At 38.9% G+C, this 14,378-nt stretch overlaps 2 protein-coding genes across 2 annotated transcripts in view; both read right to left on the bottom strand.

The window, feature by feature from the left end:
* Positions 1-14,378, bottom strand: part of Gprasp3 (G protein-coupled receptor associated sorting protein family member 3) — a 140,532-nt gene that overhangs the window by 91,128 nt on the left and 35,026 nt on the right. The gene's annotated exons all lie outside the window — the stretch shown is intronic.
* Positions 9,606-14,313, bottom strand: Gprasp1 (G protein-coupled receptor associated sorting protein 1). The gene has a single exon (XM_077107421.1). It carries the CDS (start codon positions 14,043-14,045, stop codon positions 9,855-9,857), a length of 4,191 nt encoding a protein of 1,396 aa, XP_076963536.1. The 5' UTR covers positions 14,046-14,313; the 3' UTR covers positions 9,606-9,854.

Here is a 14,378-nt window from a genome sequence, read left to right as displayed (position 1 = left end):
AAAAAAAACAATCCTAAATTTCCTGTGGAACCACAGAAGACTCCAAATAGCCAAAGCAATCAAGGTGGAAAAAAAGCCAGAGGCATCACACTATCTAACTTCAAGATACACAAGAAAGCTAAAATAAACTATAAATATTGTACTGACACAAAAATAGGTACAAAGACCAATGGGACAGAATAGAGAGTCGATAAATCAGCCCAAGCATATTTGGTTAACCAATGTTGGAAAAGATACCAATAATATATAAAGGGAAAAAGATTTCTCTTCAGTAAGTACTGCTGGGAAAACTAGAAATTCACATGAAAAAGAATTAGTTTGGACTCATGTCATATACCATACACAAAAATCAACTCAAAATGGGTTAAAAACTTAAAAGCTGAATGAAACTCCTAGAAGCATAAGAAAAAAATCTCTGTCATTGGCTTTGGCAATTCAATTTCTTGACCCCCAAAATACAGGCAACTAAAGCAAACAAAGAATTAATATTGTCAAGCTGGCCATCCTATCAAAAATGTTTTACAGATTAAATGCAACTCCAATTAAAATCCCAACAACATTCCTCTTAGAAATAGAAAAATCAATCATGAAGTTCATTTGGAAAAATAAGACACCCAGAATAGCCAAAGCAATCCTTAGCAAGAAGAGTGAAGCAGGAGGCACCACAATACCAGACCTTAAACCATACTAAAGTGCTATAATAACAAAAATGGCATGGTATTGGCACCAAAATAGACATGTAGATCAATGGTACAGAATATAAGACACAGAGACAAACCCACATAAATACAGTTAGCTCATACTAGACAAAGGCACCAAAAACATACATTGGAGAAAAGATAACCTCTTCAACAAATGGTGCTGGGGAAACTGGAAATCCATATGTAGCAAAATGCAATTAAACCACTATCTCTCACCATGCACAAAACTCAGCTCAAAGTAGATCAAGGACTTAGGAAACCAGAGACCCTGCACCTAATACAAGAAAAAGTAGGCCCAAATCTTCATCAAGTTGGATTAACCAGACACACATAGTGTAAGAAATAAAATCAAGAATCAACTAATGGGATGGATTCAAACTAAAAAGCTTCTCCTCAGCAAAGGAAACAATCAATAATGAAGAGAGAACCCACAGAGCAGGAGAACATCTTTCTTACACAAACATCAGATAGAGCACTAATTTCCAGGATATATAGAGAACTCAAAAACTTAACACCAAAAAAAAAAAAAAAACTAATCAACAAATGGGCTAAGGAACTATACAGACACTTCTCAGAAGATATACAATTAATCAACAAATATATGAAAAAATGTTCAACATTACCATTCAGTTAATCCCTATCAGGGGATTAATTCACTGATTGGGTTAAGACTCTTAATAACCCAATCATTTCTTCTCTGAACCTTCTTGCATTATCTTACACGTGAGTTTATGGGGGACATCTTACATCCAAACCGTAACATGGCCTTGGAAACCACTTTAAAATTTTTCGACATATAGGTTTTGATTGATTTAGAAAGCTATTTTATAAGATGTATATTAACAATTTATCATACTTATTGTTATACACAGACATTTTTATGCCACCAAATCACTTAGTCTCTTATATTTTCCCTTTTGTTGTCATATGTAGGAAGAACTTGAGCATGCTAATAACTTTTTTATAAAAATGTGAATTTCTTTTGTAACAAAGGGAAAAAGAATTTTTTAAAAGTTCATCCCATTTGATTTTACTAGGTGTATGATTTGGGCAGAATTCTGAGTTTATTTCCTATAAAGAATTATCTTGTTGCCACAAAATTTCTGGACTATTTTGTCCCACTCTCTTCTATTTCAAAATGTTACTTTTTTACTGTTTCTGAAATGAGTCTGTATACTTTTATGACTCCTCTCTAATGAATTGGGACTATCATCACACCTGGTGTATTTCCTTTCTTTTTTCTTTCTCTTTTGGAGCTGGTAGATTTCTAAATGGAATTATTTGCTTTCCTGTGAAGGGTTCATATTTTTTTCCAAATATCCCATAAAGCAATGCTCCCTCTCAAAGTGAATACATGGACTCTTTTCCTGTAAGTGGCAAACTGTTCATTATCAGTCCACTATGACACAAGAAGCTTGTATCATAATGTACATGGGATGACTGCTACTTTCATTTAAAAATAACTTCAAAAATAATGTATAAATTAATATACAAAGTATTTATATGTCAATCCAAATTAATTACTTGGCTTTCTAATTTTAATTTCTTCTGGGTCTGTATACAATAAAAGATCAACTGGACACTATTTTAATTTTAATTCTTTTGATGTTATTATTTCTTCTAATAAATTAATAAACTAATTTTCTGGATTTTCTAATTCTTGAGATCTTGTTATACTTGAACTTTCACCATATAGGTGGATCTTGTTTTACTGTTATAAAGAAACAGTGATTCTGAACTAATATGGTTGAAAGCCAGATGTGGTGTACTTTTTTAAAGCCATCAAAGTATTGGTTAGTATCAGGGAAGACTTCAAGAACACCCAGCACACCTGGCAACACAAACACATACTTCTCATATACAGGCTGATATGAGAATATCGATGTCCCCCACCATCAATAAATCTGATGGATAGGATATTAAAGATAAGATGAAATGATAAACTGAAGTATTCAACCATGCATACAAGTTATTGATGTAAAATCTCAGAGAAACCAGATGCTTATTAAAAAATGTAATAAACAAATGGTGTTTTTATAACACCACAGAGCAGTTGTCTCAGAAACACATGTGAAGATGATGCTATATATTACAAAGATGATATGAGAAATTTTGGAGGAGGAAATATTTAATATGATATTTCTATCATGTGGAATGTATCCATTTGCTTCCTCTACATGCCACAAGCCCTAGAAATTAGTATTTGTTTCTCTTCTCCCACATATTAAAACATTTATTAAGACATCTACTCTTCCTGGAATTTGTTAGTGTGTAATGGGATCTAACTTGTTTTCTTAAATGATTAGCTAAATATTCCAACACAATTAACTGAATGTGCAAAAAAGAGTTAACATAGTAGGCCTGAGACTGCTCTCCTCTGAAAGTCCTGCTTGCCAGACTAGCCCTTAGCTGAAATCTAGGAACTCAGATTAAGGGAGAATTCTCACCATTCTTAGAACTGATTAGAATGGATCACTTAGCCTAAACTTTCTGTGCAAACTGTATGCTAAATGACTTCTTTCTTTTTGGGATTCTGGAATTTGGGTACGTGCTAGGCAGAAGACACCTATGTAAAAAGTTCCCAGTAAAAATCTTGGGCATTGAATGAGTATGTACCTAAGTGGTAGAGTACTTGCCTAGCATATGCAAAGGCCCTGGGTTCCATCCCCAGTACCACAACAAAGGTCATTAATTATCTAATGAGGTTCCTTCACAGACAACATTTCAGACATGTTACAACTCCCTGTTGGAAGAATTAAATCTATCTTGTGGGACTCCACACTGGAAAAGGAATTTTGGAAACTTAAGCCTAGTTTCTTCTGGTCTTGATGCATTTTTCCCTTTACTAATTTGGCTTTGTATTCCTTCACTCTTAATAAATCACATCTGTGACTAGAACTATATATCAAGTCCCATAACTCCTGCTAGTCAATCAGTAAGCCTATGGGTAGTATTGAAGATGGTTGGTACACTGAATATTTCACTTTTCTCCATGAATTCTCACCCTAATATAAATCTCCACATATGCTGTTTCTATTTGTATTTTGTTTATCTTTTTCTGAATCCTGAATAAGTTCTACTGTTTTAATAGCCATGGATTGATAAAAATTTTGAATTTCTGCCCAACTTCCAAATTATTCATCTTTCAAAAAACTTTTAGATTATTTATAGGCTTCTGCATGCACAGAAATCCAAGAGGTTTTCTTGAACTTTGAACAACCTCTAAACCAAGAATATCTAAAAGGCAAATAGAAACAAACTTACAAAGAAAATTTGACTTATGATAAACACTTAAAAATACATTAATCCCATCAACAATATAAAAATAAAAATGCAATATCACATTATCTAATTCCATGAGTAAATAATTTAAAATTAATAATATATACAAAGAACATACACTTACACAAGATCATTGTCACTTTCTAAGACAAACTATACATCTTATAGCATTATCCCAAAGGAAGAATTTCTTCCTTGATTCTTGAGTAGGCATGACCACTGACCTGGATCAGCACTGAACACCTAAACCAAGGATACATGAAGATCAAAGAGAAGAAAGGATCAGGAATGTTAGGGTAGAACACAAAGACATCTGAATGCCTGTCTAATCAAATAGAACAAGTCATCACTGGAGTAAAAATATACAATCACAGATTAAGAGGTGGGCTCAAAAGAAGTTAGAGTTCACAAAGTTGATAAGAAGGATCAGGAGTATCACCATGAAGAGGGTAGATGGACTTCCAGAAAATATGGAAGGATAGTGTGATAGTTTGGATGTGAAGTACCACAAAGGTTTATGCATTATAATCTTGATGCCAGCCTGTAGCACTATTGGAAGGTGGTAGAACCTTTAGAAGGTGGGCCTAGTGGAAGGAAGTTAAGTGATTAGGGGTATCACCTTGAAGGGAATATTGGGATTATGGCCTCTTCTTTTTGCTTCCTGGATACCATGAGGTGAGAAGTTTTGCTCTACCATGAATTCCCCACCATGATGCACACTATCATGGCACAGGCCCAAAAGCAATGGGACCAGGTCACCATGGATTGAAATCCCTGAAACTATGAGCCAAAACAAATATATACCATTTTATAGGTGTTTACCTCAGATATTTTATCACAGTGGTAGAAACCTGACTAACAGATGGACAGGCTTGGACAGGCAGAGATTATGTGAAACTAGGGTTGACCAGTGGAGTGCAAGGAAAAATGAGAAAGAACAAGGAACTATATAAATAAGCTGTGACAGATAATGTCTGTGAAAAGTCAATTTTTATTTGTAAAGGGTTATGTAATGTAGGAGTTATTCTAAAAGCCATCATGTACAAAATTTTTTAGAGATAAACTCAAGGGTATCTTTAAGATATAGACAACTTCCTGGGCTGGGGATATAGCTCAGTTGGTAGAGTGTTTGCCTCACATGCACAAAGCCCTGGGTTCAATCTCCAGCACCACACACACACAAAAAAGATATAGTCAACTTCTCTTATCAAAACTGTTCTTTACACTAGAAACATAACAAAAGCTACCCAAAATCAATTAATGAAGCTAACATAACAAAAAGAGATGAGAAACTACAGTATAAAACCACAAAATTGTATACCAATTTCATTCATGATGAAGAATGAAAAATATGGTAATTTGAATGAGGTATATTAAAAAGCAGTAACAAAATATTCTGATACAACTCCAATGAGAAAGGTATATTCACAACTGTAGATAGACATATCCACAATTATAGTCAGAGATTTCTGCACTCTTCTTTCTAAAACAAGTTGAGCCAAAATACATAGAGATATATAATAGAAGACATAAAAACATTATGAACCAACTGAACATAATTGATAATTGTAGAACAATCTACAACAGAAGAATGCATGTTCTCTTCAAGTATACATGAAATATTTACTAAGATAAACCATATTCTGGGCTATAAGTGAAGTCTCAATTAATTTAAAGAATTCAAGTCATATAAAGCATGTTATCTGATCACAATGGAACTAAATAGGAAATCAATAATCAGAAAAAATCCCAATACATAGGAACTACACAGCTTACTTCTAAATAACTCTTGGATCAAAGGAGAAACCAAAAGAGAAATGTGGGAGTGATTTCAATTAAAGATAAATGAAAACACAACACAGCAAAATTTGAGGATGTATCTAAAACAATAGTAGAGGGAAATTTACAGTACTAAAATGCCTATCTTAGAAAAGAAGAAAGGTCTCACAGAATAATTCAGTAACCAGGTAAACAGAAGAAAATAAATACATAGAAGAGCAGAAATCAATGAAATAGAAAACAGAAAAATATCAATAAACTTAAAACTTCAAAACCATAAAATGCACAAAAATATAGAGAGTTTCATGATATTGGAAGAATTTATTTTTTATTTATTTGTAAATATTTATTTTTTTTAGTTGGACACTATATTTTATTTTTATGTGGTGGTAAGGTTTGAACCCAGTGCCTCATGCATGGTAGGCAAGCGCTCTACCACTGAGCCACAACCCCAGCCCTGGAAGAATTTATTTTTTGTAAGTCTATTTTTCTAAAGGACTTTGGAATTTTTATTTTGAGACAGGGTCTGGCTAAGTTGATTCTTCTCTTGCACCTGTGGCTGTCTTGTAGAGCTGAGGTATGACAAAAAAGGATTAGCACCAAGAGGATGCCACCAAAATAAGTGCAAATCAGTAAGTCTAAAGCATTGGCAATAAAACAAAAGCAAGGAAGACAGCAAAAGGTCTACAGAGGTAAATCTGTGAGACAATTCACAAAGTAGTTTTTTTTCCCTTTTCTTTCTTTTTTGTACTAGGAATTTAACTCAGGAGTTCTTAACTACTGAGGCCCCCTTTGAATTTTTTTTTAAATTTTGAGACAGGGTCTGGCTAAGCTGCTGAAGCTGACCTTGAACTTGTCATCCTCTTTTTTCAACCTCCTGAGCTGCCAGGATTATAGCCATGCACCATCATTCCTGGCCACAAAGTAGTTTCTATAGGTGGTTTCCAGAAAGACTCTCTTCTGAGACCCAGGGCTTTAGGGACAGGGAGCATCTAATGAAGCAGTAACCCTGTGTCATCAGTTGAGAGAGCTGTTGATGGTATGGTGGGACTGGGCCTTTTTAAAACCTGACATCTAAGGAAGACTCCTGGGATGCTGCTGTCCAGAAATCATCTTGGGAAGTGAGAGCTTGCAGTACCTCAATGAGAAATCTATGTGGAGAGGGCTGGGGATATAGCCCAGTTGGTAGAGTGCTTGCCTCACATGCACAAAGCCCTGGGTTCGATCCCCAACACCACATTAAAAGAAAGAAAGAAATCTATGTGGAGAACCCAAAGTATATAAGTTGCCTTCCCTTGAGGCTGTGTCTGCCCCTCCCACCCTGGTGCAGATTAAAGTTGATTCTTCTCTTGCACCTCCAGCAAGCTGGAACTCTACAGCAAAAGGCAGATGTGTTCCCTCTTATTGTACTCCCTCTCCCAGTTTTGAGCTGGCTCTTCATGAATTGTCACGTCACTGTTTCTTCTCTCTGGGTTCCATTCATAACTCCCCCATTCATACACAGAAACACAGTCATGCAATGTTGAGTGGGGAGCTACAGGTAGAGGAAGACGGTTTTCAGAGGTAGAAAGAAGTGGGAGGGCTGGAGGCATTTCAAAGACTGGAATCTAGTCTCAGTCACCACCTCCCAAGAATGCCATTCCCTGGCCTTGCACCCACCTCCAATAGCAACTGCGGCTTCTCTCACGGATGCTTCCTGCAGGATGACTCCCCACTTCTTGAGCTCCTGGACAAAAGACAGACCTGACTAAGATGCTTGTAGTTGGTTAAGGGATTGTTTCTGGTTGCATGAGAAACTAAATTTTCAAACTAATGCAACATGCAGACATCTGCCTATCCACCCAAACATTCCACCAGTTGTCCCACCTGTCTCAATTGAAAATGGTATGTCCTTCCAGTCCCTTCTTCATGCAAGTAAACATGCCTGTCTGCCTGCTCAAGCAGCAGCCTGGTCACATGACCTACTGTCTGCCACACATGACCACTCAGTGAGCTCAGCTGCAGCAACCCTGCAGCTTGAACATCAGAATCTTCTGACTCTGGGGTTGCTCTACTTGATAGAAAGCTCCTAACCCTGGAAAAGATAGAGAACTAGAAGGAAGGGTGGATTAGGAACCAGCTTCTGGCTCTAGGCTTGGGCCTTTCTTCTGTAGCAGCATTCAGCCAGTGAGAAGTATTGCAGGAGGATTTGGGAGATGGACTGAATTTTAGTGTTTTGTGTTGTTTGGGCAACAAATGAAAGCACTCTCCTTCTCTTCCCCTGTCTCTCTCACACATACACACAATCTCTTTTGAAAAATCATACACACATACACACACACACACATGCACACACATGTACGGGAAGTAGGTGAGAGAGGAAGACTCACTAAATTGCTTAGGGCCTCACTAAGTTACTGAGGCTGGCCTGGAACTTGCAGTCCTCCTGTCTCCCAAGTTGCTGGGATCACAGGTGTGTGCAACCATGACCAACCTGTTTTGAAAAATTGTGATTGGTGAAGCATTCAGACTCCGATTTCCACTACCAGGATGACTTCTGTTAATATTTGTGATTTGCAAAGGGATGCTAAACTGGCACTTTGTGCTACTTCTATTAACCTTCATATACTATAGTCAGGTGGAAAAAGCATCTTGTGCCCTAAGAAAAACTAACAGGCTTACTGTCTAGTTCTTTTCATGAAAGAAAACATTTTGTATAACTCTCCTCATCCTTGGACCTTCTCTCCAATCAAATTTATCACTGATTCTTGTTGCTGTCTGAACATGTTACAAACTTCTTGATTTTGAATGTAAAAATCATTGTGGAATAAGCTAAGAAACTGATAACTTTATAATTTATTCCCTTATGATAATTTTGAATTTTTATTTGGCAAGCCAGTTCTGAAATTATAGTCTCTCATTCTTTTCTATTCCTTTGATATGTCTGGAATCATTGTAGAATTTTCCGTTATCAAGTAATAAAATCTTGCCTAAATTTAGTCCATTTATATCTATTTTTTTAAATGAGATCACTCTTTCCAAGTATAACACACCTCTTCTACAAATTATGGAAAGTATCAGGTTTTCTCTTAGTTCATTTAAAAGTCTATATACATCAAAACTTTTTTTTGTTTTGGTACTGAGAAGTGAACCCAGGGATGCTTTACCACTGAGCTACATCACCAGTCCTTCTATATTTTGAGACAGTCTTGCTAAATTGCTGAGGCTGGCCTCAAACTTGCAACCCCCTGCCTCAGCCTCCTCAGTCACTGGGATTATAGGTTGTGCACCACCACATCAGGCTACATCATCACTTTTAATAGCTATATGATATTGCCTTAACATTCGCCATTGGCGCCATCATGACTGAATCATCTTCCTGACTGAATTAGATCTGTGTGCTTTCCTGGCTATATTTTACCCTTAGATAGCACTGAAGAAAAAGATGTTCTTTGAGGAGAAAAATCCAACTTCTCAGCTCTTTAAAATTTATCTCATCCTCTATAATTCCTCAATATACTCCTCCGACCCAATCCAGGCAGATAGATACCTCACTTCCACAGGAAATTTTTCTAACTCCATGTTTTTCCTCATGTCACCAACCTCTTTGCTACACTTTAGGGTCCAACTTAAGTGGCTTCTTTTCTCTGAAGCAAGCCTTTGGGATTCAAGCTGAGAAAAAGCTTTTACAATGAGCATATCATTCATACATTAATTACCTGTACATGGATAGTAATGTGTCATCTTTTCATCTCTATTTTAAGTTCAAGTGAAAGGATGATTTCTGCTAACTTTTACACAGAACTTTATTGAAACACAAACAAGACTCTAATAGATATCTATATATTAGAACAATGATCAGAAGAGTAGCTTATTTATGATGGCTCAGTTCATTATAAGCTCAAATACTAAATATCACAATCTCAACAAGACAAATATCAACAAATGTGTTTTCAGTTTTAATATTCATTTGGCATGAGAAAAATGTTCCAGATTACACACAGGGTTGGGTAAAGTTAAAGATGTACACTACAACACAGAACCAACTGTGAAAAGGAAAACATTACCCAAGGATCATAATTCAGGAACATAAGGACAATCAGAGGCAAGTGATTATTCATATGATTTTTCTTGATCAGCTTCAGCGTCATTTTGATGGTTTATTTTCCTTTCTAATTCTTTAGCAAATTTCTCAGCTTCGTGGAATGCAGAAATAAGTGGATCAAGATTGATATCATCATCAGCAAACACTGCATCTTTCTTGATATTGTTACTGATATTCTCAAACATTTCAAGAACAATTTGAATATTGTCATTTGTCTCTTCCCTGTTAAAGATACCCATAAATTCTGACATTGTTCCAGCACTAAGTAGGTCTTTTGTCATGACAAGATTTTCAGACAAATTCAGTAGTATTTTCAAAATATGAAACCTTGTTGCAGTATTGCCTGTAGCTAGTAAGCAAAGAAACCCAGGCATATAATTGGCAACCAGTTCATGATAGTCAGTAGTAATAGTGAGATGTTCAATCATCCTTAATCCAGACAGCTGCTCAAGGGAATCTATACCATAAGAAAGAGTTTCCTCACACACTTGACATACATATGTCTGAATCATGTTTAGATTTGGATAAGGCGGAGCCATGTGAATCATGTTTTCCAAAAACCTTGTCCTAACTCGGGAGGATGGATAATTGAGTAAGGTTTCAATAAGTGAGACAATGCCTGAATCCCGAATGAAATCACGGGTAAATTGAGAAGCACTTCTCATACCCATTGCAATTTTAGATATTTCATGAATAAAAGGATCTCGAATTTTGTCCATTAATAAAAGAAGTTCTTCAAACTCTTCAGAACCAATTCTAAGCTCACACTGTATACAGCTGCAGGACCAATTCTCAGGCTCTGCACTCTCCCTGGCCCTAAGATGCTCTCGAATTTCCCGCACAGACCGGTAGGAGGGATCATACTGAAATGGGAATTCAGGTTCAGGCTGATGTAAAGATTCCTGCTCTTCCCCTTCTGGGCTAAGTTCCACATGCTTTGGCTTTCCCCCAAACATTTCAAAGAATAGAGATGCTGCTTCTTTTGGAAATCTAGAGGGGCTTAAGGATGAAAAGCCAATCCTAGACCATGGACCAGGCTTAAACTGAACAGTGACCTCTTCCCAGGTCTGGGGTCTGCGTGAAGGATCAGGTTCCTGCTCAATGGAATACCTAGGCTTGCAAATGGCCCTGAACACAGGGGTTGGATTTGATTCAAATTGGGCCTCATCTCCTGCCCAGAACCAGGACCCCACTATGTCCTCATCTTCATCAGCTAATGTCCCAGACTCGTAGTTGGTTTCATCGCCAGTACTATTATTCACCTCCTCTTTAGATTCAGGACAAGACCCAAAAAGTGCCCCTTCCTCATTTTCTGGCATGAACTCACAGGAGGTCACAGTTCCAGTTTCCTTAATAGCCTTGTCTCCAGCCCAGAACCAAGACTCAACAATCATCTCTTCATCATCCTCTGGCTTAGGCACATAGCATATTCCTGATTCTCTATTGAATTCTTTTCCAGCCCAGAACCAGGACCCAAAAATGGTCTCCTCTTCAGTCTTCGAACTCATTTCTTCTACTGCCTGAGACCCAGTCTCTACAATGGCTTCTTCAGTCCAGAAACAGGACCTAACACTGATTTCCTCCTCAGGCTTGGACTCCTGTAACAGGATGTCCCCTGTCTCCACTGCCGTCTCTTCCCAGAACCAGGACCCAACAATGACTTCCTCTTCATTAGTGTTGGAACTGTATTTGCCACAAAGTTCAGCTTCTCTAATGGCCTCTTCCTTGGCCCAAAACCAGGACCCAACCATAGGTTCATCCTCAAGTGCTAGCCTGTTCTCTTCTCGTGCCTCAGCTGGTGCCTCAAGCCTATCCTCTTCCCCAGCCCAGAACCAAGAACCAATAATATCTTCCTCCTCAGCTACTGAACTGAACTCCTTTCTGTCGGTAGCATCTATAATGGCTTCTTCTTCTTTCCAGAACCAGGACTTGATCGTGGTCTCCTCTTCAGTAAGTAACTTGGACTCTTCTCCAGTCTCATGATCTATACTGCCCTCTCCTGCAGCCCACAACCAGGACCCTATACCGGCTTCTGGTCTTGAATATTTTCTAGACCAGAACCATGAATCAACAGTGTCCTGCTCCTCCTCAGGTCTAGACTTCCAACTTCCTCTGTTGGAAGGATACACACAGGGTTCTTCTTCTGCCCAGAAGCAAGACTTATTATCAGTATCCTCTGCTTCTGCCATAAATTTGTATCTGCCACCAGCCCCATACTTCACACTGGCCTCTTCTCTGGCCCCAAACCAAGATGATATAACGGCTTCATCCTCATCCTCCAGCATAGACTTGCTGTTGACTTCAGCCTCCACACAAGCATCTATTCCAGCCCAGAACCAGGAACCAAATATAGGCTCATCCTCGTCTTCCTCCTCTTTAGTCGCTGGCATAATATCACAACTAGCTTCAGCCCCAGAATCCATATGGGTCTGGTTTTCAGACCAAAACCAGGACACAAATACTGCCTCTTCTTCTGATTCTGACCTGGTCTCTTCTCCAACCCCAGCTTCTATGTTGACTTCTCCAGCCCAGAACCAGGGATCAATGACTTCTTCCCCAGATGTTGGCCTGGACTCAGAGCTCATGCCAACACCAGATTCCACCCTGGGCTCATCAATACCCCAGAACCAAGGCCCAAAAATTGTCTCTTCCTCAGGTTCCAGTTTAGCTTCTTCACTAGCCCAAAACCAGGAACCAACAATGGCCTCTTCATCATTAGCTGCTAGTACAGATTCAGAGATGGCCTCTGCCTCAATTTCCATACTGGTCTTTTTTTCCCCAGCCTCAAAATAGGAATTACCAGCAAGCTCCTCCTCAACCCTAGGTCTGGATTTACAGCTGGCCTCAGTCTCCACATTAGTGTCTTCATTAGTCCAGAACCAAGTCCCAAAAATAGACTCATCCTCCACTTGTGGACTGGATTTGACACTGGCCCCATCCATCATACTGGGCTCATCTGTATCCCAAAACCAGGTTCCAATGAAGACCTCCTCCTCTGACATGGCTTCTCGCTTGGCCCTGGCTCTGGCCTTGGTTTTGGCTTCTCCCTTTGCCAGTGCTCTGGCCCTGGACTCTTTCTTGGTTTTGGACCTTAAAAATGAATTATCCTTTTCTTCATTCCAGAACCAAGACTCTTTTTTTATTACATCTAAAGATGCAGACATGATGTTGATGCTAGGTTCTCGCCTAGCATTGTGCCTGACCCTCTTACTGGCCTCATTCCTAGCTCTGTGTTTGGACCTGGATTTGGCCTCTTCTCCAGCCCAGAACAAGGTCTTCATATTATTTTCACAATCAGACCCAGAACTGGATTCAACATAGAATTCTTTCTTAGACCTGAACCAGGACCTGGCATTGGTCTCCTCCCTGGACCTGTACCTGTACCAAGAATTAGTCTTTTCTTTGTCCCAGAACCAGGAGGTCTTAACAGACTCATCCTCAGAACCAGAACTAGACACAATATAAAACTCCTGCTTGTTTTTGCGCCTAGACATGATATCTACCTCTTGTTTGGCCATGTGCCTGGACCTGGTACTGGCTTTCATCCTGTTCCTAGGATGAAATTTGGTATTGACTTCATCTCCACTGCAGAACCAGGAATTCATAGATCTGTCTACCCATTTAAAATTGGAATTCTGAGAGGCCTCTTGTTTGGATATAGGACCTGGAGAGCACCAGGACCCAATATTGGTTACCTCTTCTAACCCAAATGAAGACTGGAATCCCACTTGAGAATGAGTCTTCTTTCTAGGAAAGTTGTCAATGTCCATATAATCCAGTTCTCTACCCACAGACAGGCACTTAGTTTTAGTAACCAACCCAGAATCAGTACTGACAAATGGGGAGTCTTTGGCATTGTTTTGGGACATTCCATCTGTCTTTGACATGGGCTCAGCCCCAAATGGTTTCTGGATCCAGGCTTTAACATCATCTTTGAATCTTGACCCAAGGTTTACCTTAGTTTTACCCTTAGTATGTAGCCCAACTGCTATACTGGATTCCATTTTGGACCTTGCTCCAGGCATGAGCTTGGTCTTTGTTTTTGGCCTTGCTCCAGTCATCATCTGGGCAGGTATCCTAACCTTGGGTCGGACCACCAAAGGAACTTCATTCTCTATCTCAGCCATGCCTAAAACATCTTCCCCAGACTTCTTTTCAGGCATAGCCTGGGTACCAGGCTCAATCTCTGCCCCAGTCATGGTAAAAGTTAGACAAAGTACAGTTATATACTATCCAAGTCTCAGCCTTAGGCACAGATCTGTCAAAGAATGGTATCTTCACACTAAGATCTTTCAGCAATTTAGGCTATAACACTGGAACAAAAATTAAAGTAAACTGCCAATCTAGCAGTCAAACAGGTTCTGACCCAAGCAAAGTCTTAGTCAATAATATAGATACAGTGGAGAAGAGGCACAACCAAGCTGGGGGAGGATGGATGATTCCTGGGTGGGTGCGGACCTGTTGAGGGTGGTGGTCAGCAGCAACTCCAGCACCACCAGAGCTGCCACTGGAGGTGGATCTAGGGAGAGAGA

This window comes from Callospermophilus lateralis, chromosome X, assembly GCF_048772815.1.
Source record: "Callospermophilus lateralis isolate mCalLat2 chromosome X, mCalLat2.hap1, whole genome shotgun sequence".
NCBI classification, from domain to species: domain Eukaryota; kingdom Metazoa; phylum Chordata; class Mammalia; order Rodentia; family Sciuridae; genus Callospermophilus; species Callospermophilus lateralis.
Note: the sequence above shows the minus strand (reverse complement) of the source record. Positions and strands in the feature narration are given on the sequence as shown.